General features: G+C 40.9%; 1 protein-coding gene across 10 annotated transcripts in view; it reads left to right on the top strand.

Moving 5' to 3' along the window:
• The window catches only part of LOC310890191 (dymeclin), a 205,751-nt gene that overhangs the window by 155,223 nt on the left and 24,176 nt on the right, over positions 1-26,352 (top strand). For all 10 annotated transcript variants that reach the window (XM_083818890.1, XM_083818897.1, XM_083818891.1 and 7 more), the window contains 2 exons: positions 9,429-9,611; positions 18,583-18,696. In XM_083818890.1, coding sequence (XP_083675016.1) covers positions 9,429-9,611; positions 18,583-18,696 — 297 coding nt within the window. The remainder of the gene's footprint in view (positions 1-9,428; positions 9,612-18,582; positions 18,697-26,352) is intronic.

Genomic DNA, 26,352 nt, shown 5'->3' with positions numbered 1-26,352 from the left:
CTGAAGCTTGACCTTGAGTAAATGCCTTCCGTAGTCTTTTACTGAGAAAGCTGGAGTGAAAATAGTTTTGTTTGGTCTGTATGTTTGATTTGTCATTTTGGCATTGGAAATTACTGGGGAAGGAGACTTGTGCATGCGGAATTCAGCACTTGAATTAAGTGGGAGGTTCCCAAAAATGGAGTTTGGGATCCAAAGCTGGGTCAGTGGGCTGGGATGAAATGCCAAAGCTGGGGGGACTGTCCATAGTCCCATTCTCTGGAATAAAACACTTCCTGCAGCTGTGATACTGAATCCCAGTCTAACAAAAATGCCAAAGTCTGACTCTTCTGCACTCGGGTGCCTCATCATCCCTTTGGGTCTAAATGGCTGCTTGTTCTTTCCTTTTAAAGTGAAGAAGCTCCCAGTTACAGAACAGCTTAGTAGTCATAGCATTCCCCTAGGAAGTGAGAGACCTGTGGATCACATCTCCCTAATAACCAGACTGTGGGTTTGGCACGTGGTGTCACCAGCTGTCCCTCCTCCTGAAGCTTTGCCGTGCTGCCAGAAGAGATGCTCTCAATAAAGGCAATGAATGTACTTCACTGTTCGTTCAGTGAAGCAGTTAGCTGGCAAAGAGTTTCAGCAGAGTAACTTCCCATGCCACTATTAGTTTCACACAATAACACACAGTACAAGAATCAAAACAAACAGACTTCCCAATTGTAAAATCCTCGGTGAGCAGGGAGCATGTGGACAGTGCAGTCAGTGTGTGAAGCATCACCAAGAACCACTGAAACACTAAGGGATTTTAGGCCAATGTCTAACAGAAACTTCTGGTTGATTTGGGAACCTGATTTCTTAGGAGGGTAGGGATAAGTTAAAGTATTTCATCATAAAGTGTTTTAGGACTGGAATTTGAAAGATAGCAAGTGCCTGGATGGAAGAAGAGGTGAAGGTGAAGAAGTGGCCAGGAGATGAGTCATGGCATAGCTATGGGCTGCCCAGATAATAAACACAGTACCATGAAGTTGCATGGGAAGTACCAATAAAAGTACCAATAAAAGAATTGCATCTTCGCTCAGATATATGCATGTCCTCAGAAAAAAATTTATATGTTCTTGGTCCATGGGTATTGAAGTCAAACCCTGTGGCAAACAAATTTTCAAAGTATTGATGTGGTTGGACTTCTTACCATGGCAGATGTCCTTCTCCCTGTTTTTCCTTGGAGCAGGCTGCTCGCTGGCTGTTGTAGCTGGCACGGGATACACCACCACAGCATTTCTTCCAGCATAACCTTGTTGCAGGCTGTCCTGGTGTTTTGCATTGATATGGGGTGAAAGCATGTATTTGGGAAACATTGCATTACCAGGTTACACATGGGCTGGCTTGAGAAAATGGTGAGAGTGCTGCAAATCTGCTCTTCTTTCAATTATTCAGGAAAGCAGTGATAGTGAGTGTCAGGATGGTAAGCTTATTTAGCGAAGTGTCTGGCAACAAACTTTGCTTCCAGTGTGACTGCCCTACGTCCAGTTTTAAGCAGTATCAGAGTTGACTGGGTTAGTTTTTGAGGTTCTATTCCATACAAGCCCTGCAGTTTTTTCACTTAATATCTACTCTCCCACAAGTTAACATTATGGCCAAAAGTTATCTGGGTTTGACATACAACAGACAGGGTATTGTGCTGCATATCTGCCAGTAAAATAGATAGACAAAGATAAGATTTCTGTCACTTAACGATTGGCTTTGAATTCATGTGTACAATGAATGTAAGACCAGCTTTCGTATGCACTTCCTTCTCTCCCCTCCACGCTTCCACTCCTTTGGCAAAGCACGTTTATTTTGTTGAAGGTTTTATTTTCTGCTGAAAATGCAGGAAATTCAGACAGCTCTCTTGGAAGCTCCCCAAAGCTAATACAAACAAGATACATATGCTTCTCTTAAAGTAACTAAAAATAAAGTAAATTATTTGAAACTATTTAGCTGTAGAAATTCCCCTGCAAAGAGGAAAGGGAAGTTTATATCATTATAATTGTGGATGCTGTTAAATTATGTTATCAAGGTGAAATTCCCTGGAGTGCTAACTTGTCTATTCCACACAAAAGAGTATATCACACTGGAGTTTATAATAGCTGCATTACAAACAGGTGTGGAAGAGCTAACTACTGAATATCCAGAAACATAAACGCTTGAAGTACTCCTTAGCATCTATAAGGCTAGCTGGAAATAATCTGATGGAAAATGAACTGAAGCTGTCCATTCATCCAGACTTCTGTGTGCACACAGACAGCTGATGGATCAGGAACAGTTTACCAAATTTTTCCTTCTTGGTTGTCCCTGGTGGAAAAAGAAGAATGGCAGAATGTCTGTCTGAGGTTAATTTGGTGTTCTTTGTCTTTTTGACAGGTGTTCAGTATACAGTCTGTCTATCCTTGTTTTTCCATTGTAGACAAAATTGGCTTTAAAGTTGTATTCATGTCATGAAGGTAGTAGCTGATTACAATTACAAGCTTTTATGTTTTCTAATTCTTTTTTTTTTGAAAGGGGGGGGTGGGGTGGGGGAGTGGAATTTCATTGAAAATAGTCCATATGAAGAATTACATTGAGGTATCACAGCAAGAGGCTCGGAAGTGAAGAAAGGCCATTCTTCATAAGGTCTCCTGAGCAACCTTCATCCTCACCTTTTCTCTCTGTATTCCCTCACCCATATGGTAGCATTCAACCCCACAACTCAGGGTGGGTGGTCCCCACCGAATAAATGCAGCAACTCAAATGTGACACAGCCGTGCCTGGTAAGCAGAGCATCGTCCCCGTACCTTGCTGTGCGTTCCTCTGACTCTTCCTCCCCAGCGCTGGGCTGAGGGACAGGGATCGGGCTCGCTCAGAGGCAAAGGGAGCAGATGACCTTGAGGGGGCAGTCAGAGCTAGCTGGGAACGTGTAAAGTCAGAGCGAGTTCCACTGCTTCAAATTCTGGAATTGCTAGGAAGGAAACTCTTGAAGCATCATGACTGTCATTACCAAGCTAAAGTTCCTTTAAGTAGCTTCTTTGCAGCTTTTGCATACTGTGTGCACTGATCGCTCAGCCAGCGAGGGGCCTGCAGTGTCGGCAATTGTCAACGAAAGTCATTGAGCTTCATCATAAAGAAACTTGCACTTTTGAGAATTCAGATGTCAAGGCGTCCTTTTACTGGCAGAAAGATACTACTTGCTAAAAGCCATTCGTTGTCATAACCAGTAAATTCAGGATTGTGTTTGTACAGGCTTTTTGTCAGCCTGTGTTTCCATCATCTATTTCTTTGATATTGTAGGTGACATTTCCACTTTATTTCATCAGGTTTCCTTGGATTAAGACTTCAATATGATGTGCCTTTCCTTTTTTCCTTTGTGTGGGTGTTTTTTTTACCCTATTTACATTGTGCAGGTCTAGCATATTGCATTACCCATCTCTGCTAGAGTGCTGTTTTCTTAGGCAGATAAGTTTCTTCCTCCTCAGATTGTGTTAACTGTATAACTGCCTTTCTGATAGCGTGGCTGTTGTGCCATTTCATCAGGCAGAAACCTATAGCAGTTATTTATCTGAAAGTATCAGTTGGCTGGAAAATTGCTGCAATGCAATGTGAGTGCACTGCCAGTGAGAAGTGGGACTTTTTAGTAGAAAGTGGTGTCCTGCATCCCTATACATATTGTTGTGTAGTGCATTTAAGAAGGTCTTGCCACAAAATAAATGATGCTGTTAGATCTCTGATTTAAAAAATAAAATAAGTTACAAAGTAAAATTAGTTTTACGGTTATTTTTTGCATTGGATTGCCTGTTACTATATATACACAAGGGAAAAGGAAAAAAAAAATTTGCATTTAAGTGAATCCTAGCTTGTAATAAATAAATACCTAATCACACTATAATACATGTGGACAAGAGTTGAGGTTAAAGTTTGTGCGCCAGTGCTTTTTAGCCTAAGGCAAGTTGTCATTATTTTGTTGTCTATCCTGAAAACAAGGCTGAAATATTTCCTTGAATTCAGCTGAACTGTCGCTCCAGTGAGCCTGCAGTTGCCAGTTGAACCATTAATCCCGCTCAGGTGTGCACGGCTGCACCCTGAGGCTGGCAGGGGGCGTCCAGCAGGCTGCGAGCCCCAGCCCTGCTGGTGACCTGCCGTACCGCGACTGCTTCCTCGCTGGATTGCAACAGAGCTTTGCTGTCCTTCTGGGTAAATGGTCAAAAATGCGGAATGTCATTGAGAAATGTATCGACATCCAGCTTGCATCCCTGCTATGAAACACACAGGGTACCACCCAGCACCAGGGCGGCACTCGGCTTACAGCCTGCACCCAGGGAAAAGGAGACCCAGGCTCAAGCGAGGGGCTGAGGAGGGGCTCGGGGCTGTAGCAGGAACAGTAGCGCTTGGATCAGTTCTGCTGCGACAGTACATCTGGTGTGGCAGCTGAAGGCTGGCTGAAGTGAAAATCTGGCTGCTGAATTCACAGGCTGCAATTGTGGAGAAAATGGCTTCCCCGGGTTACCAGAAATCTTAAAAAGCGTTCCTTTCTCTGAAACTTAATACAAAGCTTACTTCATCCTGAAAGACAGCCTCACGTCCACCCTTGCATATATAGGTCCCTTCCTAATGTCACAAGTGACTGAAATTCTGATTCTCAAATGACTGTTATTTTCCATATAAAGTAGCATAGAAGAAAACAAAGCAGAATAGTTTTGCCTTGGTTTTTTTTGTTTTGTTTTTTTTTTTTTGTTTATTTTTTAGACTATAGTATAGTAACTGTAAGTTACACAGTGTAAGTTATGAGGGATGGTTAAGGAAAGCTAACCTGGATGATACGTGGAGAGGCCTACTTTATTCACCTAAGAATTATTAGCATTTAGGGGCTGGAGATTTGCATTTATTCATAACAGAACTTTTAACCATTTCTCCATTATTATAAATGTTAAAATTAATGTAATGACAAATTAATCGACAAGGATAAGCACTGGGAATGTTCACATGGAAAACTGAAAGATAGGTACTATAACCTGTCCGGGGGGGTTGGACCCAATGATCTCTGGAGGTCCCTTCAACCCCTATAATTCTGTGATTCTGTGATAGCCAAAGCAGGTTTTTGGTGACACCAAGCTCTTGCATCCTTGATGGAGTGATTTAGGTGCTTTGTCTTCTTAGGGGTGAACATGCCTGTAAGGAACCTAACTAGAAGCATCTGCTTGGGGGTTCGTATTTGTGCTGCTTTGTATCTTTATCACGTTGCACAAGCCATGTAGTTTTGAACTGTTTTTGCACTCCAGTATCTTTTAGCAGTAAGTAATCATTAAATTCAATGGAAGTCTGTGCCCAGCAATGGTATTTCAGGATGGTCAGAAACTTTAACATCCAGCTTCAGGTTGCCTTGGCTTTGCACATCGAGTTTGTGTTTCTTTTTAGTATTTATCAAACTCAAGTTCTTTTTCTGCAGATAATGTTCTAATTTCTGCACTGGTCATGTTTTCCTCATCCTCTCAGCTTGTCTCCATTTTCTTTTCTCTGGCATTATCACTTGTTTGTTCCTTTTTCTTTTAACAAGAGAGGCACAGATTACCCGGAGCTGTACCTGGCTCTTCTGTGTCTGTTGTTGCCTGGTTTGTTCCTTGTGCAACCAGAACATGACCAGGCTTCTGGCCTCTTGCCTAGCTGTTTCTGTTGGAAAATTGAAATCTTTACAAAAAGTTACCACATTTTATTCCTATCCTGGGGAGGAAACATAAGAAAGTTACCTAGGATTACCTACAGCAATGTTAGTGCTGTGCCTATATTCCCTTCCCCTTTTTTGGCTAGGTTTCCATCTCAAAAGGTTGCTACCAAGCCTTTACCTTTCACATTTCTTTTAATGATTAATGATATATAATGATATAATTATTTCTGTGGGCATAAAAATGCAGGGAAGAGTGGTACTCCTGATTATCGATAGAGGCATTATCCCAATAACTGTTTTGTAAAGGAATGCTGTAATTATTTTAAATGTGAACGGCATTTTGAATTTGTCAATTATAAGCAATAGGAAGATGCCATTACTTTTAACTACTCTCTCACTTAAATGTGCTGTTTAATAGATCGAATCTTGTCTACCTGTCCCCCCAAATCAATGCCTGGCTTTTCTTTTCATGTAGCAGCCAATCCAGTCCAAAGCAGTATTCTCACAAGGTTGCTGTGGATGATGTCTTCAAATGCAGATACGTGTTCTGCATTTCAGCTGGTCTGGAAGTTAATCTGCAGCGTGATAAACTTTTTCTCTTCAACAGCGAAATGTTTTTGTAACCTTACTTATATGTTTCTTGATGCCACGTCTAGATGCAGAGGTGCTGTGGCTTGGTACTGTTGATATAGAGCAACAAAAGCACGCAACGCTTTATCAGCTCTTACAGCATTTCTCCATTGTCTCATTCAAATGCTGTCCTTGGCTTTCTGCTTGTTTTTTCCTGTTTTGAAAACTTCTAAGCCTTTACAAATGCTTTAATCGCTAATTATAGGAGCGTACAGCTCTCCAGATAAAGTATAAGTGATACCAGGATTCAGTCCCACGTCTCTGTTTTTTATGGAGTTCATTCTTCTTATACATGATTGCTTTTGGTATAGTGAGTTACAGGCAAAAATTTTCACTGTAGCTGCATTTGGGTCCCAGATTTTTCACCTAGAACATAGTAGCTCAAAACCAGACTGTTGGTTCTGACCATCAGCTTTTAAAAATTTAAATACTATTAATGAGCAATAACCTATGGTAACTTCTAATTATTTGAAGCTCACCAATAGCAGCCTGCCTTTTCGTGAAATAACATGTTTGTCGATGATAATACAGTTAACAGCAATTTCTGCTTAAACTACCTATATTCCCCTGTGTAAAGACGAACACATTTTATTTAAAAGCATTTAGTTTTTGAAAAGCAGTTGAGTGGATTGTTCTCTTCCTGGTAGCTGAAGAGATCTCACTTGATTCTGAGTCCTAATGTTTCTGGGAGGCTTTAGATAGAAGAGGTGCTCTTAGCAAATCCCATTCCTCATGTAAGGTATTCTTAGACCAGATGGACAGCTGTTCAACAGTTTCTTACAACTTTTTGAGTTGCCTGACAGGTACCAAAATGAAGTCTTAAAGTGGAAGCATTCTTTTAAGTTTAATGTCTGGTTTCAAATGCTTGTGGAGTGCCTGTACCATAGTGACAAAAAACTTTGCTCTTCTAACATACGCATGCTGATGCCAACATGGTGATTTTGAGAAGTACCCCTATTCCCATCTGTAGGCAAGGAATGCAGGCACAAAGGGACGTGGGATTTATGCATGATCACAGAGGAAGTCTGCACAAGTTATGCCCTCTCTGGCTTAGGATAGCATTTCAGCCACTAGATCATCCTGCTACATTGAGAAGTGAATTAATCTAATGCTCAGAGCTTTTTAAAATGCCACCATAATATAGCGTATTCTGAAATAAGTCCAAGTTGATAGGCAAGTATCACTCAACTGATGAGTTAACCAGGTCTAGATTTTTTTTTCCAGATTCCAGCTGAAGCAGTTATTTCAGTTTTTGTCCAGTATTCTTAATAATATGTGTTTCAGAGCATCTAACTGGGATGCTATTTCAGAGCATTCTAACTAGAAAACCAGAGAGGAACCACCTGCATTTTGAATGTAAGGATTGTTTCTGTCAAAGAAGAATATGATCCCGTTGACAGATTAAGTAGCTGCAGTGATCAGGTTCGTAAGGGTTTTTGCTAACGTTGTTAGCTACGGTGGTTGAGGCAAAGTCATTAAAAAAAAAGGAGATCCTCATGTTCAGAAAGGAATCTGTGACCTCCACAGTCAGCCAGACATCGTTGTTAAAGAATAAAATTTATTTGGAGTGCACACCAAATATTGTTTCTTCAAGAAATCAGAAAAAAATGTCATCCCAAATTTCCTTTGTACATGCAGAAGACAAGCTGTGGGGATAACTGGATTGCAGTGCTGCTTTGTTTCAGCAGCAGTATGAGAACAGGCTTCCCCTTCTCTGCAGTTCCCAGTGCAGTGGAAGAGCTGGAGGAGCGGGTTAAGGGAACAATGCGGCCTTCTGCCCTATCTGTGCTTGCAGGAAGAAACTGTCATTACATGCCTTTGCTTTGAATTGAAAGTAGAGCAAAATGGTAGCAAAGATTTTTGCTCTTTATATGAGTCTAACCAGGATAGTGACAAGTTCCTGTAGTCTCTTCTGCCTTGGTAAGAGCAGTGGCATTTGTCTGACAAGTGATGATTCCTACAACACTACCCTATAATAGAAAATAACTCAGCTGGATACAGATTGAATGACAGTCCAACAAAATGCTCTTGCAAGTACAGCCTCATTATGAAGTATTTAAGTGTCTTATGATAACTCAGAAAATGACTACTTTGCAGGTAATCGGCAAAAGTAAGTGCCAGTGGTTTCAGTGTTCGTACCCAGCAGAAAAGCTCAAGCCGGTTTGGCATGATTCACATTCTGGCCAGACCTGTAAAGTCTGACGTTTGATGTGGTGGGGAGACCTAGAGATAGGAACAAAGTAGATTTGCCTTTTCCCCCTGTCCCAGGGGAGGGCAGCTCTCCAGCCTGAACAACCTCATCTGGCATATCCTGATGTGCAGCCCGAGGAGAGAAACCCGGCAGGCTGCCCATGGTTAGGCAGTGCCAACACGCATGCAAGCTTGTACCTGGTGGCAGGTTGTTCAGCTTGGAGAGCTTGAGTTTAGTAGTCATCCGGAATGACGTGTCAGAGGCATTGACAAGATGAAAAAGTTTATCTTGAGCATTATGGCTTAGTGCACTGCAAAGGAGATTTCTTTTTTCATTTATTGTAAGTGTTCTTCAATGCTGAATTAAAAAAAAAAAAAAAGGCCAGGGACAAAGTATGGAGAACAGGACAGAGGCAAACATTCAAGGTACCATGTGTTTTGATGCAGTCAATTTTCCTCCCTAGTCATTGCTGCTTCCCTTTTTGACAGCCACTTTTTATTTTTCTGATTTTTCTTCCTGTTTCCACCTCTCTTCTTCTCCCTATTCCCTATCCCCTACCTCCCCCTGATAAGGGACCAAAAGTAAAATGTATGAAACTAAATTGATGTTGAACTGCTTTTACCTAGCAGAGGAAGTATTGAAAAGACTTACGTTCTTTTAACCCTTAATAAATCTGGTTACAATATTTGCTCTTTGGGATGAGATGATGGTTCCTGTTGAGAAAATCAAACTATGAGGCTGAATACTAGAGTGCAATGCATTCATTTAAGATTTTGGTTATTACAGGAGAAAACAGATCTCTTTCCAGATATTCAGGCATGCCAGATTAGTTCACCATTGAGACATTAACCAGCTAATAGCTCCATTAGTAATAATTGCCTATGCATTGTCTTTATTACCTAATATATTTTACAATGGAAAAGGGCACACTAACCTTTTATTCCTTTCTTAAAGACACAAGACCTGAATGTGATCGAGGAAGTGATCCGAATGATGTTAGAGATTATCAACTCCTGCCTGACCAATTCCCTTCATCACAACCCAAACTTGGTGTACGCGCTGCTTTACAAGCGGGATCTGTTCGAGCAATTTAGAACTCACCCTTCCTTCCAGGACATAATGCAAAATATAGATCTGGTAAGTGATCTATTATTTAAAGGATGCTTACACTTTGTTATTTGATCTCTTTATCCTTTTGAGAAGTGGAAAATATTCATCTCTATCAGTTTCTTTTAGAATGTGTTCAAATGTTGAGTTTCCCTCCCCTATTCTCTGGGCCTCCACTGTGACTTATTTTGGGCAACATCTTTATTCAACAGAGCCAGAGGGACTTGGAGATTCCTCTGGTAAGGAATTCCCAACCTGTGACACATCTTTCACTTCCTTTAAGGAAGAACAGTGTCAACTTCTCCTAACTTCCCCTTGTTATAAGTCTGTCTTTCGGAGGAGAAAAAGCAGGATTTCATTATCAAGAAATCATTTTCGTTTCTCTTACTCCTATCACCATTCATATTAATGATTATGGGGGACTTTGTTAAATAGCTGTGAGCGGGCACTCAGTTGCCTCATTGCCTGGCCTGTATCTGAACATATGTTGCTTTCACCTACAAAGTGTCTCTCCACAGCACTCAGCAATCCTATTGGGTAAATAAATGCTTTAGAAGAAAACAAAAGGAAATAACTTGGACCAGAATCTGTTACCAGTGTGGCTCTCCACGGACTGCGTACTGGCATCTGACTTGGGAAAACAGTTAGTTGTTAGCTGATTTCTGCTACATCTGATAGTGGCATTAATGTTCATATTGAGGACCTGAGTAATGATTCCTGCTAGAAAATAACAGATGTAAAGTGCAAGAAGCCCCTATATGTCCTCTAGGCAGTATTTACAGAGCTGAGCAATGCTTGAAGTCATGCTGTGACCTCTGGGTGCAAAATGCTGGAAGTGGAGGCCTAACAGGGTGCTAAATTTCTTGCTGCAGTGAATAGAGCATTTATTCAGTATGAGTAAAAATCTGAAGAAGTTATTTTTTTGATTTGCTTTTACTTCAAAATATTACAGAAGATTGACAGATTTTTGATGATCCATAAAGGAAAGTAATTTTTACTCTTGACAAAAATGTAGAACTGAAACCCTGTTCTGTACCTAACCCTTCCTCTTCTGTTCTCACTTCATATTTTCTGGTCATGCAAGAGTTCGGAGAGCAGAGGTTTCAGAGCTCAAAACTCTCCAAACTTTTGGCAGCTGCAGAGTACAGGCAGCATGATACTGCCTGGATGATCAGGACAAGTTGTCTCCAGGTTGTTTAAAGCAGAACTGGGTGCAGTCATGATACCTATGCTCTTCATTCCTGACTGAGATAGGGACCTTCTGTGTTTGCATGTCCAGAACCAGGAAAACTAGTGGTTGGCAGGTCCCTGTGCCTGACAGCTCCTTGCCTCCCACAGAAAGCAGCATGTCCTTTCCCTTGTAACAGTTAAATGTAGGTTTTCCTCAACGATTTAAACAGTTCGTCCCCAAAAGTATGTAATATTGGGTTACAGCATAATGCCAGTTACATTCTGAAACTATTTAAAGCTTTCCAAGGGAGCATGTTGAATTTTTAAATAGCTCCTTTGTTAGAGAAGCGAGGATGTCAAAAAAAGATTATTTTTTTTAAATGTACCTGTCACCAGCTGGCAAGTGGTGAGAGCTGTCAGGCTTGCAGATCTGAATAAAATATTAGATTCAGCTGACTCCTCTTCCAGCCTGCCACATCCTCCAGTTCATACATGATATCCGCAGTACTACCATCCTGTATAGAACAAACCTTTGTCTTGTGTGCTAAAGCCAAAAATTTTTTACTGGTGTTTCTACCACTTGAAAGACTGGCGAAGCGTGTTAGCCTTGCTGTACACGTGGGGAAGCTTGCTGGTACCACGTGGGCAGTATTTGAGAAGAACCAAAATGAGATGCTGGCTCCCAAACTTTGTTCCAGCATTTCTCTGCAGTGATGGAGGTGAGAGCTCTGTTGTCATGGCCACACAGGATGGTGAGATCACATGAAATGGAAATGTGCTCCTGGTTCAAGAAATTCCTAAAACGTATGTTGTTGGAAGCTAGGAGGCTGTATTCATGGGAAGGATCTCCCTCTTCTTGACCTGCTGATATTCTTTTTATTTTAACATCCATCCCAGCCAACTCTTACAGACAACATGGTGAGCTAGCCAGGTTTCTTGTGTGGCCTGGGATGGTTATTCAGAGAGTGAATCCACCACCTTCCTGTACACCAGGGAACTTTTACTGGGTTTGATGCTGCCGTGCTCATTGTATAGCAGTGAAGTTGCCACCCTGCATGTGTGGCCCAAAGTGTGTAGATGGTAGGTGTAAATGGCAAGAGCTGCAGCTTTTAGTCATGGGATGGGGAGAGGAGAAGTTACCTTTCCCACCCCCCTAGAGCCTGTCTGCGGGGTCTGTGCTGCGTACTGGTTCCATCCATGGGTTCTTTTGCACAGGGAACTACACTTGGATTATGTCCACCCACCCTACCGTGGAAGTGCAATTTCCATCACCAGATGCCACTAGGGGTCCATGTGAGCAGGTGTATGTTCTGCTCTGTGTCGCTGTGATGTCCCCCAGTGCTTCAGCAACATCCTTCTTACATAGGGTGTAAGATTTTCTTGTCCTAAGCTGTACTCCAGATTTGTATTTGGAACAGAAATACTGCTAGACAGCGTGGTAGTGCTCCGTGTTGAAGAAAGCTGACCAAAATACAGCATATGAACAATCTGTAATGATTTTTGGACAGTAAAACCGTTGCTAGGTTGCCATGTCATGAATGTATAAAATAAGAATGACATATCTTGACTTCAATAGTTACTGTTTTTAAACCAAAATAGGAAGCACGGAAGAGGTAAAAATGCTAAAAAAAAAAAAAAAAAAGAGTTGGAAAACGTATTGAGAAAACAAGTAACTTGTGGTTTACTGCTCAAATAGAAAGAGGCATCTGCTGCAGTCCTGTGTGGGTATGCAAAGGGATTATAGCCCAGAGGTGTCCTCTCAGCCTGCTCATGCTAGTGATGTGCTAGCTGGATTACTCTGGGTTTAGGCACCATGGAAGAAATTCTAGGGAGAAACAAGAGCTGTAGAAAACAGGACTTCTGAGGACAAATAGAACAGGTGCTGATTAGCCCAAAAGAAGACTAAACCTGATATTGTTCAAGTAAAACACAACTGTGAAGAGAAAGGGAATAACCTGTTGTATGTACCAGTGGCATGTAGGGCAAGCGACTCGTGTAAATTGTGACAGAGAAGATTCGCAGGTAGGCGTAAGGAAAGACTTTCTAGTGTTTATAATAATGAAGCACTGTGGTAGATTTCCAGGGACTTCAACACTGGAGACCTCCAGATCGACCAGCATTTGACTGGTAACACTGGGCCAGGAGACAGGGCAGAAGTGCCTGTAGGCACATGTGAATCCGAGCACGGCTTTGCAGCTCGACCAGCTGCTCAGAGCAGAGTGGCAATTGCCCAGATTAACTCTGTGCAGACTTTGGCACGGTAGCTCAGGACTTTGCCTCAGGGTTTGGACTGTTCAGTTTGCTCTGCAAAGGTAATCCTGGAGATAACAAGTAACCTCTGTGAGCTTCATAGCTGAGGCAAAAAACAGATGAATGTTTAAGGGGTCATCAGCGTATAGAACATTATTTTATTGAAAACTGTATTATACTATCTACCGCTGGGTTTTTATAAATAAGCTAAAAATCACCATTGCCAGCTGATTGGGAACATATGGGAACAGTTAATGCTGTACAGAAGAAACTGAAATCAAAATACCTTCTGTTTCCCATTAATTTACTTTTCATTTTAGAAAGTCATCTTAATGGGATATTGTGCATCTTGTTTAGCTAAATGGGATATTCTTCCTCTGGATGATGAACAAAGAGGAATGCCATGGTTCCTGTTCTGGCCTACTGCAGAAATGTTTCAGCTGTGAGCTCTCTCTTTGCCTCTGTTTCCAAGGTGGTCTATAATTTGGTCAGCAGACTCACATGTGCCAGGAATTTGGTGAAGACTCTTCACTAGTGATTTCTAAAGATGGGTTTGGTTCATGACCATCATAAGAACTCATTGGCTTTTATTACTTTCATTCTTCCTAAGTCTTCTGTGAGCTACTGATAGATATCGTGTGGTTGAACAGGCTTATCTAAGAGCTGCTAGAATTTTGTTTGCAAAATAGCCTGATAGAAATCAGGAGGTCGGGAGCAATGGCTTAGTGATGCAAAGGATCAGATTGATGCAATTTCCTACTAGGAATTTAATTCTCCAAAGACATTTCCCTGCTAGATTTTAAAATTAGTTGAGCTGGCTTGGCTCTGGCATAGCAACTTCTATTTCAAGACCTGCAGGACTTGCAGCGAGCATGAGAACTAATTTTTCATGGTTTTCCTTAAAAAGCCTGTATAAAAACCTTGATCCTGCTAATTACTAGAGCCTGGCTAAAAACTTTCAGTGTTTTTTTTTTCCCTTCTCCCCACTCCTACCCATTTTCTTTGCCAGGAGTGAGGAAATGGAAGCTGAGCACCTTGAAAAGTTCACATCTTTGAATGTACTCGTAGTTTCAAGAAGAAGCTGAAAACCTTTTCAGTACTTCAAGTTTGCTGATAAACCTTTTGCATTTCTCCTGCTACTGAACTACCTGGAGCAGTTGCGTCCATTCTTAAACAAGGTGGCTCCAGGGAGGGTTGTTTTGCTTTGCTTTCCCTCCAGGACAGAGGATGACTGTCGGCTACTGAACATAGCTGTGATTTATGTTTTCCTTAGGAAGCTACTCAGATGAAGTGCTAATCCTGTGGTACTTTGTAACAAGAGGTTTGTTTTCTCCTTTTCTTCTCCTTTGGGTGCTCTGTGAATAGTGTGTTACTCTATCAGTGGTGAACAAGGCTGGAAATGATAAATAGCAAATGTCAAAATGTATCTTTCTCTTCTCATCACACAGAAGAAAAAAAAAGAAAAATAATGGAAAAGGAATCCAACCTTTTTCATTTGCTGCTAAGTTGTTTCTCTCTCTTGCAGAGCTAACCTTGAAAATTGTGGGCAGAGGAGGCAACAGTGAATTGCACTGTTATTTTTAGCTGCAGGAGAAAGTGAAGAGTTGTAGTGTTAGTTAGGCAGCAGTACTGCATGTGAATGGGTTTGGGGCCTCGCAGCACTTCAGTTTACACTGAAAGAATCCAAGTGGAGAATCTTGTCCTTGATAGCTGTGCTGCTTGGTGCATGCTATAGTAAATATAAATACATATTTCTTTACCTCAGACTGTCAGTTATATTGAAAACAATAGGTGGACAAAGTTACAGACCCTGTGGTTATTTCCTCATAATCCAAAAACAAATCTCCAAAACCTAAAATGCCTCTCTTAAATCTTTCTAAATCATTTTAACTTTTTTTGTAGCATTTTTAATCTCTGGAAATATGTTGTAAATTTATGGTTTACAAAACAAAAGGACTAAAGATGAGTCTCAGGAAAAACTGACCTCTTAAATGGAAATGCTTTACGAAAAACAATTTCGGAAATCACTATAGAAAACGGTTTTTGTTTAGAGGTCTTGAGTACATTATGCCACCAGAACTTGTGCTGCTGTCTATACTGCTCAAGAAATCCCCAAGCTGATGGCAACCAAGCCGTGCAGCTGCATGCACGTTGCACAACCAGAATTAGGTGCTCTGGATAGGGCAAAGCACTGCACCCTCCAGATACACAGTTTTATCTGGACACTGATAATACATTCCTGATGAGGGGTTGTTTAATCCAGGATTAAACATGCCTTTTAATCTCTGTTAATATGGAAGCCAGCTTGGAGAGAGGTTTTTAAAAAGGGTTGTGTTCCTTGCATGGAGAGGGCCTTTCACACGTCATGACTTGGATCCAGATAATTCACAGGGTCTTGTTAACCTTTGTGTTGCAGGGCTTGCAGTTATTTTCAGCTTTCATAGACCAGTTACCCAAGTGATCAGTGAGAGGATAACTTTCAGAATATCAAAAATAGGTATGATAAGAAAAAAAAAAATGATGTGTACATCTCTGTCTAGTTTTCATCTGTGTTGAGACCTGCTTTTTTCTATACTTTAGAATAATGTGCTCAGCATTAGGTTTTAAAACATGTGCTAAAACTTGAAACTCATTTAATACTATCCAGACAATTTACTTTTTCTAGTTTGTTTTCTTTTTAAGTGGACACGGAATTGAAATCTGTTCATTTTCAAGATTATTTTAAATGCAGCTCTGTTACTTATGTGGGGAAAATAATTAAAGCTCCTTCAAAGGAAAAGGCTACTTTTCCTTGACATTATGTTAAGCTTTCATTTTCATCTTTTGTATTTGGGCAGATAAGTAGGTAAAGTGTTTGACCTTCAGGGACAGAGATGGGAGCTCAGGAGGTAGGGAGGTCATGCTGGATGCTTTTTGATTTTATTGCTAATAATAATAATGATAATAAGCAAATGCCTCTTCTTGTATGTCTTCTGTATAATTCATCTCATTTTGTGTTGTTTTTTTTTTCCTTGTAACCAGTATCTCATAGGAGTACTCTACTATCAGTGTTACAAAGAGAATTACTCCAGTTCCATTTTGTCTGAAGTAGAAAGACAAATAACACTTAGAGATATGTATTATTATTTAAGTGGATATTTTTAATTTTAGTCTTCAACTACATACCAAAAATAGCGATTCAAAATTCCTTGAAATGCTGACATGCCCTGTAAATATTGGAAGCGTATCTCACTTTTGTTCTTTGTGGAATATAACTCAACCAAGATTAGTACCTTTACCACATAAATATAAAAAAAACTTTTAAAAACATGTTCAGATTGGAGCGTTTGTCTTTCCAAAATAGGAAATGCCAGGATTCACATAGTATCTGCAAGCTTCATTTGGTTTTTGTGTGTATGCTTTATGATAGTATTTTATCCTTTTGATTAAAAGCCCAATATTAAGTTTTGCTTTTGTTGTGGTTTAGAAGAACTTGAGCTAGCAAGGAGCACTAGTGAGATGTATTCTCTGCATGAGCTTGCCCTGGGCAAGGATAGGTTTCACCCGTGATTACTGACAACAGACAAGTGTTGAAATGCAGGAAGGTGTTTTTTCTTTCGAAGTTTGTGGGCAACTTTCTTGTTTCTATAGGAGCTGTGTATCCTCTACCAGCAATTTGTCCCAGACTCTATGCCAAAACCATGTCAGCCTGCCTCTGAGGTCCTCCTGCTCTTTGTGCAAGCTGTTTCTTGCCGTTTTCCTGTGTAATTTCTGGTTCCTCCCTCCAGCTCCTTCACTTAAAAACTCAGCACATCTTCCTATTCCATTTTTTGTTTTCCAAGGATCAGAGATCCCAGTGCTGCAGTCAGTCCTTATCTGTTAGAATGTAAAACCTGCCTGCTACTTCTGCCAGAGGCAGTGAAATTCTCCCCTCTTATTCAAGTACGGAGATAATTGTAACAGCCATACAGAAGGTTAAACCTAAAATTTCCCTTGACTGATTTCCACGCTTCTGTTGAGTGAAATAAAACAGAATCAAAACCAAAAAAATACGTTTTTATAGATATATATACCCACCCAAAAAGCAGCTTGCAGCAACTGTCATCTCTGTATCCCACTTGGTTGGTGCTTCACAATTTCTAGAGAAAATTGTTTTGAGATCCAGCAAATCTACCTGCTCAAAACAAGGACTAGAGTTTCGAGGATCACAGGAGAGGAACAACAAATTTGAATCCCAAAGAAACCAAGCCATCAGCTGTCTTTGTTTTATTAACAGCAGCTGAGCTGGGAGGCATAATTAGGGTAATGGTTTCTGGCTCCAGCTGTGTCTCACTACAGAACAAAGAGAGCTCAGCAGAGATTTTGTAGCATAATACACTCTTCCTCCTTCTACTTGGGAGAATTAACAAAGATTACTCGATGCGCTGGAGGGTCACAATTCAGCCACAAGCGAACATTGCCACTTTGCAGAGAAGAGTGTGTCCAACGCGTATGAGAAGTCGGGCAACCTACCAGCAGTGAGTGAAAACCGTGCATGGCCCCAGCCAAGGGGCATCCGGGTGCTCACATGTGCACGAGCTCGGTGAAGTACCTCTGACTACCTTGTGGTGCTTTCAAAGGACTCTAAGTAGGCGTTGGAAGTTTTGCCCCATATCTTTTTCTTGCTGTTCTGAGCTTCAGTTCCCCTGCGTGACTGAGGAGTTCCTCTGGGAGAAGGGATGGGGCTTGCAAAGTGTGCTCTTTTTGGATGAAAGGAGCTGTAGAAATGGAGGTTTTCTGATGTCCCACATGGAGAACTGCCGGTGGAATGTCTGCTGCTGGTGAAACCTACTGAGCTTGGAGAGGGATAAAAGTTAAAGCCTGACCTAACTGTGTTCTATCTAACAAGGACCAGCTGGGTCACAGAAAGGGGGGTTGGAGTGGAAATATGGTGAAAATCATCTTGGCCTCACCAGGGAGGATGAGAGCATTGAGAGGGAGCGTACAGGTCCTTGGGCCTGGGATTTGTGATGGGGGAGGTTCATGAGGGACTTCGGGTGGTTAATTTGGGGGGAAGAGGAGGTCTTTTTGTGTTTTGTTTTTTTTTCTTCAAGTCACTGTGGCTTTGGATGCTATAAAACTACCGGGCAAGTCATGTAGACTCTTGTAGTTGTATTGAGGTATTTAATGGTTGTCTTAGAGCCCCCAGTTTGGGAGTCATGGAAAATAAAAGGATTTTACTTTAAGACTTGAAAACTAAACTAAATTTCTGGCCCAAACTACAAAAAGTGGACAAGAATGCCCTGAAAATCCTGATGTGCCTGAGAAGGATAAGATTATAAGCCATGTTTCAGTGTGCAGTACTTGAAAATCTTAATTTATTAATTCGCTCTATGTGTTAAATTGTAAATTCATCCACACATTAAAAACAGGGCAAGAGAATACTGATAATTATGCTAATTTGCCATTAACAAAGTTTTCCTAATTGTGACACAAGCCATGACATGCTTATTCTTTAAAAAGTACAGATACATTTATCCAGGGAAAGAAGATGAAAGCTTCATGTGTCAATTGATACAAAGATCTTTTCTATTTGTTTATGTGCTCTGATTTTTCATTCCAGGTGATCAGCTTTTTTAGCTCCCGATTAGAGCAAGCTGGAGCTGAACTGTCAGTGGAGCGGGTTCTGGAAATCATCAAGCAGGGAGCTCTTGCTTTGCCCAAAGACAGGCTAAGAGTAAGTGCTCGAGACCTCGTCAATTAAAGTGTACTGTTCAATCAATTACATACATACGCTTTATATCTGTAACGTCAAAACATCATTTCTCCTATCAGTAGCGGCTGATAAGGGGATTACTTTTTGGATTGCAATATGTATATGTTTTCATTTAAATTCCTAATTTGTACTAAATGTTTGGGTGAATTTTCTTGAATAGTTATTAAATTGAAAAGTGGAGGAATTAAAATCTGCTAAGGCTAAGCTTTTCTTCATGGTCTCTCTAAGATGCACCTCTCTGTGTATTATTAAGATGTAACCAGACTTTTGTTGTTCTCATTTTCTTGTTAGTGCATTCTTCTTTCTCTAGAGTTCTGCATCTCCGTTTGGGTCTACATAACATGTTACAAAGATAAATTTCTGTGGCTTTAGTCTTGGATTAAGAATAAACCAACCTAGTGAAAATCAGTTCAGGAACTGCAAGTCTGGTCAACATGGTTGAGAGCTTTCTATATAATCCTGAGCAGACCCCTCAGTTCTCTTTTGAGAATCTCAAACCTCACAAGGGATTTACCAACTTGACAGGTTCTGTGAGGCTAAAATCCATTAATGGCTGTGTGATGTTTAAATACTGCAATAACGAAATCTGTGTAAGTATGTACATAAATGGGAGCTCTGTGGTGGGTTTTTTTTTACATCCACCACAATTTTTGCTTCTCCACTGTGCCAAGTGTATTTTAAATACTTAATGCAGAACCATTTTTGTTCTTACTCCATGATAAGAGAGCAGGAGCTTCTTCTTGAGACCCATTTCTTTTGTAGTAACTTCAGGAAAATATCATCTGATAAGGCATACTGAGTACACACAGCCACTGGCGACGGATGGTAATTTATTTATACCCTGGTAATTTTAAAACACCCAGTGGGAATTGTCTAGCTGGCTGCATATACTAATGTATTTCCTACAGTTCCCAGTGTCCCTGAGATGGCGCATGTAGCAAGTCAACCAGACTGAATTACTTCAGGAGAAAGTGGTCTCTAGTCAGAGCCCTGAGCTGCAGTACAGGAATAGCCTCAACAGCAGCAAAGGAGTTGTTGGATCCAAATCCTGTCGTAGCCCTTCAGGTTGTGCCCTTGCTGCGTTATGGTGCTGTGACTAGTCAGTAGCAATGTGTGCAAAACCAGGCTGCAGGGAAACACTGGACCCTTTGCACTTCCTTTCTGTGAGCTGCTTTTTTTTTTTTTTTGGTGACAACATAGTCTTATGTGTAGGCAATTAAAAGCTCTTCTGTTACAAGACTACAGTGATTATTGACATAGAGCCATTGCTAAATAAGTTTGTTACTTACAAAAATTGAAGGTTTTATCACTTACTTAGTGTGCCAGATTGGCTTGCATGTTGGGCCACAATTTAAAGAAGTGTTGTTTCAGGAGTGAAATCCTGTCAAGCTTACATTTTTATGCATTAATGATAAAGTGTTCAAAATGACATGTTTATAGTGCCACTTAAGTCAACAAATGAAAAATTTTTGGCAACTACTAAGCTCTGTAAGTCCTTACCAAGCAGTACAGGGCTTCCTATTTTAAGGATGGTTATAGTGTGACTTAGAATGCTTACCTCTGCTTCAAAGGACTTTAGTTTTGGGGCAGGGTTACCAAGTGAACAGATACGGAGACACAATTCTTCTACACTGGCCACTTGCACCTACTGGATTTATTTTATTTCAAAAAAAAATCCATTTAATCCCTTTGCTAAGCAAAAGTTTGGTCATAGCAGGTTACTTTTCTGCATGGAGGAAGCTGGTGACACTGACCTTAGCATTCACAACTGCATGCATTAATTTGTAGATGCTCATAACTCCCTTTCTTTGCAAAGACAGTAATTGCGAGTAGCACACAATTTCCTCCTACAGAAATCACGTTGTAAGTCTTCATACCATCTGCCCTTATACTTCTCTCATAGGGGTCTCACAAGTCTCGCTGTTTTTCAGGCCTTCCTCCTCTAGTTTCTGAGGTTTCCAGGGGAAGCTATTCTAAAGCTTGACAAAATCATATTAAGATCAGACTAAAGATATAGTTACACAATAATGTTGGCAACTCTGAGGAATTTCAGCAGCTAAATAAAGGAGAAAGCTTTAATCCTCATGCCTTTAATGACACTCTCTGGGCATGTCTGGATGGGTGGGAGCAGCCCTACCCACATTTGCTCTGCCTGCACAATAGGCTCAGTGGCTGTTCACAACACTGAGCTCCCATCTGTATGATGAGCCTCCCATCTGGAAGCTGTATAGCTGCACAGAGCAACTAATACTGCCTGCTGAAAGGACGTTTTTCTAGCACATACTAGCTTGGACACAGCCAATTGACAGAAGTGGCTTCTGGAGAGGAGTTGGCTTGTGCCTGGACAGCTTGGACAATGTGTGGAGGAATTATGGGTCTGTCGCATCTCGGTTGACATGACCTACATGTAATTACAACGTGCAAAGCTGTGGAGCTTAATCCTGAGAATTTTTGGATTAGCTTTTCAGTTAATTACTGATTAATTTTCAAGCCCTCCCTGCTTTTACCATGATACACTCAAGTGCTCTAAAGTAGAGTAGTCCCTGCAGAGATACTACACCTACCTCCTAGAAATTGCCATCTTCAACTCTTTAAGGGAGGTGGTTTAATAAACACAAGTTGAGATTTGGAAAAATGAGGAATGAAGCAGCGCTTTTACTCACTTGCTTCTCTGCAGCTCAACAAAACAATGGTGTTTTTCCTTATGTATGAGTACGTAATGTATGCACAGATAAATATAGCGAATGTTTTCAAGTTGCTTATCTTGGCCTTTGTTGAGGAAATGAGCATTCAAGAGGCGTTATATGTATTCAGATCTTGAATCTGTTGCTTAGACCATAGTTCAAACATGAATAAAGGTAAACTAAAAATAACAGCACTTAGAGCCATGATTCTGATCTGCATAATGGAGCTTATCAGCTTTGTAGCACACCCTCGTACTCCTGCTCCCTTTCACTGTGGGAAGTAGCGTGTGATGCAAAGTGAGCATGTGTGTTAGCAGTAGGGCATGTATGTAGGTATATGCATGAGGAAAGATGCCTTTTCCTGGGAAATAATTGTTGGGAAATGGAAGATCCAACTCATATTTTCCTTACAGTTCTGGAGCAGCCTGACTGCCACTGAATACAAACAATATAATTAACATTATTTTAAGCGTATGCTTTTAGCCATGTGCTGTGGAAGGCAGGGAAAGTCCAAGCTGAGTAATTAGCCTTTTAGAAGACTTCTGCATAAACAGAGAGATAAAGGGCAGGTGCTGAAATCAAGAGCTAGTTATTTCTCCTTCGGTCTGTGGGAGGAGATAAATGAAGTTAATATGCCCGTGACTGAGGCAGAAGCCATGGTTTGGAGATAGAGCTGTCTCCTTCGCAGACGAGCAGCCCACAATCCAGGCTCCCTGTTTTATTGCAGAAGCTTATTAAAGGCAATTTAGAGATCATAGTGATAGGTGAAAATTGGCCTCATTCTTTATTTTTATTTTTTAAAGTTCTCAGGCTGCCTTTCTTCCCTTTGGTGAACTATCTGCGCTTTCAGGAGTCGGAGAGTGAGAGAAGCAACACTGTGTTTGGAGCCTGCGAGTTATCTCAGGATTTCAAGGGGAGTTAGCCAGCTGATAGTCTTCTGCAATAAGTGGGAAAACTTGTTTCGAATGCCAGCTGTAGACTGGAAGCTGACATTTGGGTTCATGGAATGATCACACTTGGGAGGCCACAGTTAAGGTTTTATAAAAGAAAACTTCCCATTAGCTAAGCCACTTAAAGCAGAGACTTCATTTTCACGAACGTATTCTGAGCTGCCCTGCTCCTTTTCTCACTGTGTCAATTAGTATTTTTGTCATCGGTGTGCGTTCTGTCATATGTTCTTGATGTGTTATGCAGACATGCCATTATGCTATCAGCTTGCACCCTTTTGGTATGGTACAAAATTTAATATTTATTGAAGTGCATTCTAGTTTCACAGGCATTAAAATTTCACAGAATATGCAAAAGGAGCAGAGGTAAAAGCCTTCAATCTCTTGACAGAACAAGCTTTGCATTAGGTGTTAAAAGCACTTCTCATAGGTTTCCCCTTCTGTTAGCAATGTACTTCCAACTCCTTCAACTTCCATTTGTTTCATAGGAAAAAGCCCCTAATCATCAAGGCACCAGAGAGCAGGGGAAAGCAGTAAATTGTCATGGGATTGCCGGTAGGTACTGCCTGTCAGAGCCAGGCCGGCACAGCTTTGTATCCTTGGCATATCACCCAGCTCCTGGGGAAGCTGCGCCAACATCAAAAATTCTGCTACCAAAAATGTCATAACATGGTTGTTGATGGAGGTGGCAGCGAATGCGTGCATCTAGCTCCTGTCTGTGAATTTGTATGGCTGGTCTTTGCTGTAAAGCTGAGTTCTGTTCCTAACCCAACTCCTGGCCACAGATAAAACCCTTTGCTTCAAATGCTGTTGTGCTTTTCACTTGAATTGGCTGTCTAGAGCAAAGGGGCTTGGCCAGGACTCAGGCATTGCTCCTCAGCTGGTAGAGAAGCTGTGCAGCAATCTGGGCCCGCTCAGCTGCCGCTGGCTGTGCAGGGCCTTCCCGCAAGCTGCCTCCCGTGCCGGGCATGAGCAAGCGTGGTGCTGAGCACGTGGGGCATGCTCTGCATGGCCACGGCAGTGCCGCTTCTGGGACGCATCTCTGCGGAGCCAGCTGGTCGAGGGGGCGTGCCAAGTGCTTGCACCTATGGAAAGAAGGTGTACCTGTAAAAGAAAGCGTGTATTGAACTTGCCAGCACTGAGGGAGCCTCGACAGTCTCTGGTTTGGCTGCCGAGCTCTCTCTGGAAAGGCCGGGGTGCAGTTAGGAGAGAGGAGATGTCATGTGCAGTCACTTGTATTGTCACGCTGCGCAGAGTGGCAGAACATGGGTAGCACTTGCAACAGTGTCCCACATTACAAAGAAAATTATGTACGCATGCTGCCTAAAGTGAGAGATCACCCATTGCCCCGTCTTCCATTACACTTGCTCCTGGTGATAGCTGCAGCACTTTTGCTTCCGGAGTCCTGATGTCCTAAGTCCCCAGTGATTATTTGGCCACAGCAAGATGTGGGCTTTAGAGTCCAGAAACAGTGGTTTTTAATGATCTAAAGTAAACCTTGTGGCAGATCTGTAATTCTTAAGCTATGCACAGCTTTCTTGCATTTGTTTTACTGCTGGAAGAGTACTTCACTACTGTGGGTTTTAGATAGAGAGAAGAATGCACAAACTAATTCTGTATGATACTGTAAAGAGGTAGGGACAGAGGAGGGAGTTAAGGAGACCAGCAACTCCTGTTCAGAGCTCTAGGGCACAGTACTAACCAAGAGAGACAGAAAACTTCCTTAAAAAATAAATTCTCCATCAAATTCTTTCTGATATTTATGTTTTTCTTACTGAAGGTCAAAGATCTTATTATAGTGGAAGCCGATTGTGTCTAACACATCCTTAGGACTGACATTAGGCAGGCATCTATAATGCAGACTTCCCTTTGCTGACCCTCGACTGCTGTTAACCCTTAGCCTGAAGAAGATCGGATTAGTAAGAGAAGTGTAAGAAACTTTTAAACAAAGTGCTTTTTGGGCTTTTCCAAAACGCCAAACATATGCTAAGAATAATATTTACAGATGGCATATTTCCTTCTGGCAACTTATACCCTCAATTAAGATGTCAAACTTCGCTGCTTCCGTGAGCTGACCTGTAAGTGATGAACAATAATTCATGTGTCTTTTGAAGGCATTCATTTTAGAGGTTAGATTCTCAGAGACCTCGGGTGGAGAAGAATATACTCCACATCCATTGCGAAATACGATTTTGGGTAATCAAGATTCCAGGAAAAATGATCTAGAAAGTTTTTATGGGCCTTGTGGTCAGAAAATAACTTATCATTGAAGCTGTGAGCATGCAAGTCAGACATGTCTGCACTCAGCTGACTCTGGCTAATCTTAAACTGGGATTAACAACCTGTCTGTCTGAACAAGGGCAAACCCTTACGCAGGTGCTCTTCTATTAATGTAAGCCCAGCTGCTTAAATTGTTGAGAATGAGTTGAAACTAAACCCAATGACACCACTTTATAATAAGTATGTCCAGGCAGGAGTTTATATCATTTAAATCTGTTTAATTAAATGGTGCAAACTTGTGTGTAGGCAAGATCTAACTTAAATATGTGGAAAAATACTATTGAAAAACCTGTCTAGTATAGTGCTTAAAGTTAGATACACGCTGACATAATTCAGCATATGGGAACTCCTGACTGCGCATTTCTAAAACTTGGAGAAAGAAAGAAAGAAACAGCAGCAGTCAGGCTCTTAACTGTGTCATCCCAGAGGGGAAACGAAACACAGATCTTTGGGATTATAGTTCAGAAATAAGTGCCACGGTCAGTTTTAAACATTAATATGATAATCCGCAGAAATGTTTCCTTCGTAGGAGATAGACTCGAGTAGCTAGTTAGAACATATAACATGGTAACAAATTTTGCAGTGAATACCACTGATAGTTTTCAACAAAATTATGTCCCTTATGCTTGTTTAAACTTCTGTTTATATGTCTGGTTACTTTTTTTTTTTTTTAACATTGAAGAAGCCAAAGGCCAAAGTAAAGTAGCTTTAGCATCAGTGGATTCGAAGTCTTTGAAATCTGTTGACTCCTTTTGTTCCATGATTAAAAGTATATTTCAGCAGTCTTTGGAGAAACTTTTTTGTAGCTATATATAATGCAAATACAGTTGATGACTTGGATTGAATACTAACAAAACTTCAGAAGAATCCCTCACAAAAGATAGAAGAAATCCAGTAATTTGGAAGCTTTAGGGAAAGTGAAATAAATTATACTGCAGTCCTTTGAAATGTAGTTTAACTTTTGATTTATAAAAAGCCATGGAATTTCATATTGCTCGACTCAAGATATTTGAAATGTTGGCATAGTCTGGTAGTGTTGGTGAGTCACTTACAAAGCATATTTACTTATTTTTAAAAGTTTGTTTTAAAAAATTTAAGTAAAAAACCAAACAGAATTCTTCATACCGTTACCGTTCCAGTAGGTGTTTGCATGGATTTTGAATGTCATATGTGTCAAGATTTGGTTGTCTTTGGTGTGGTGTAAGACAAGTCCTTTTGCACATAAGGTCTTAGTTACAGCTGAGTATATTATCTGTTTGAATATTGCCAGGTCTAACAACAGTGGTGTGTACTGTGGCATACACAACCTCTGTTTGGCACTCCCAAAGAGAGTTAGCTAACGCTGTAACTGATACCGTATTTATATGTTACTCTCAAGGCTATTTGAAAAGGGGATGTGCTCTCCACCTCTCCCCAGGTGTCTGCTGAATGTGAAAATTAAATACAGTATCACATTTTTTAAAATTATTTTTATAGCATTATGGGGAAGGGACTGAAAATACCCACCGATCAAAGGGCTCCAGAAAACTCAATTTTCAAACGTGAATGCTCCTGAGAACCCAAACAACTTAGGTTTGCTTTTACGTAGCAGCTGTCAGTCAACTTTGGAATTAAAAACAGCTTTTTAACTTTAAGTAACTTTAGTTTACTTCAGTGGTTATAAATTCTTCCATGGAGGTGGAGAAAAATAAACAGTAACTTCTGGC

The sequence above is a fragment of the Anser anser genome (genome assembly GCF_964211835.1).
Source record: "Anser anser genome assembly, chromosome: Z".
Taxonomy (NCBI): domain Eukaryota; kingdom Metazoa; phylum Chordata; class Aves; order Anseriformes; family Anatidae; genus Anser; species Anser anser.
The sequence above is the reverse complement of the archived record's forward strand: the minus strand, read 5'-3'. Positions and strand labels throughout refer to the sequence as shown.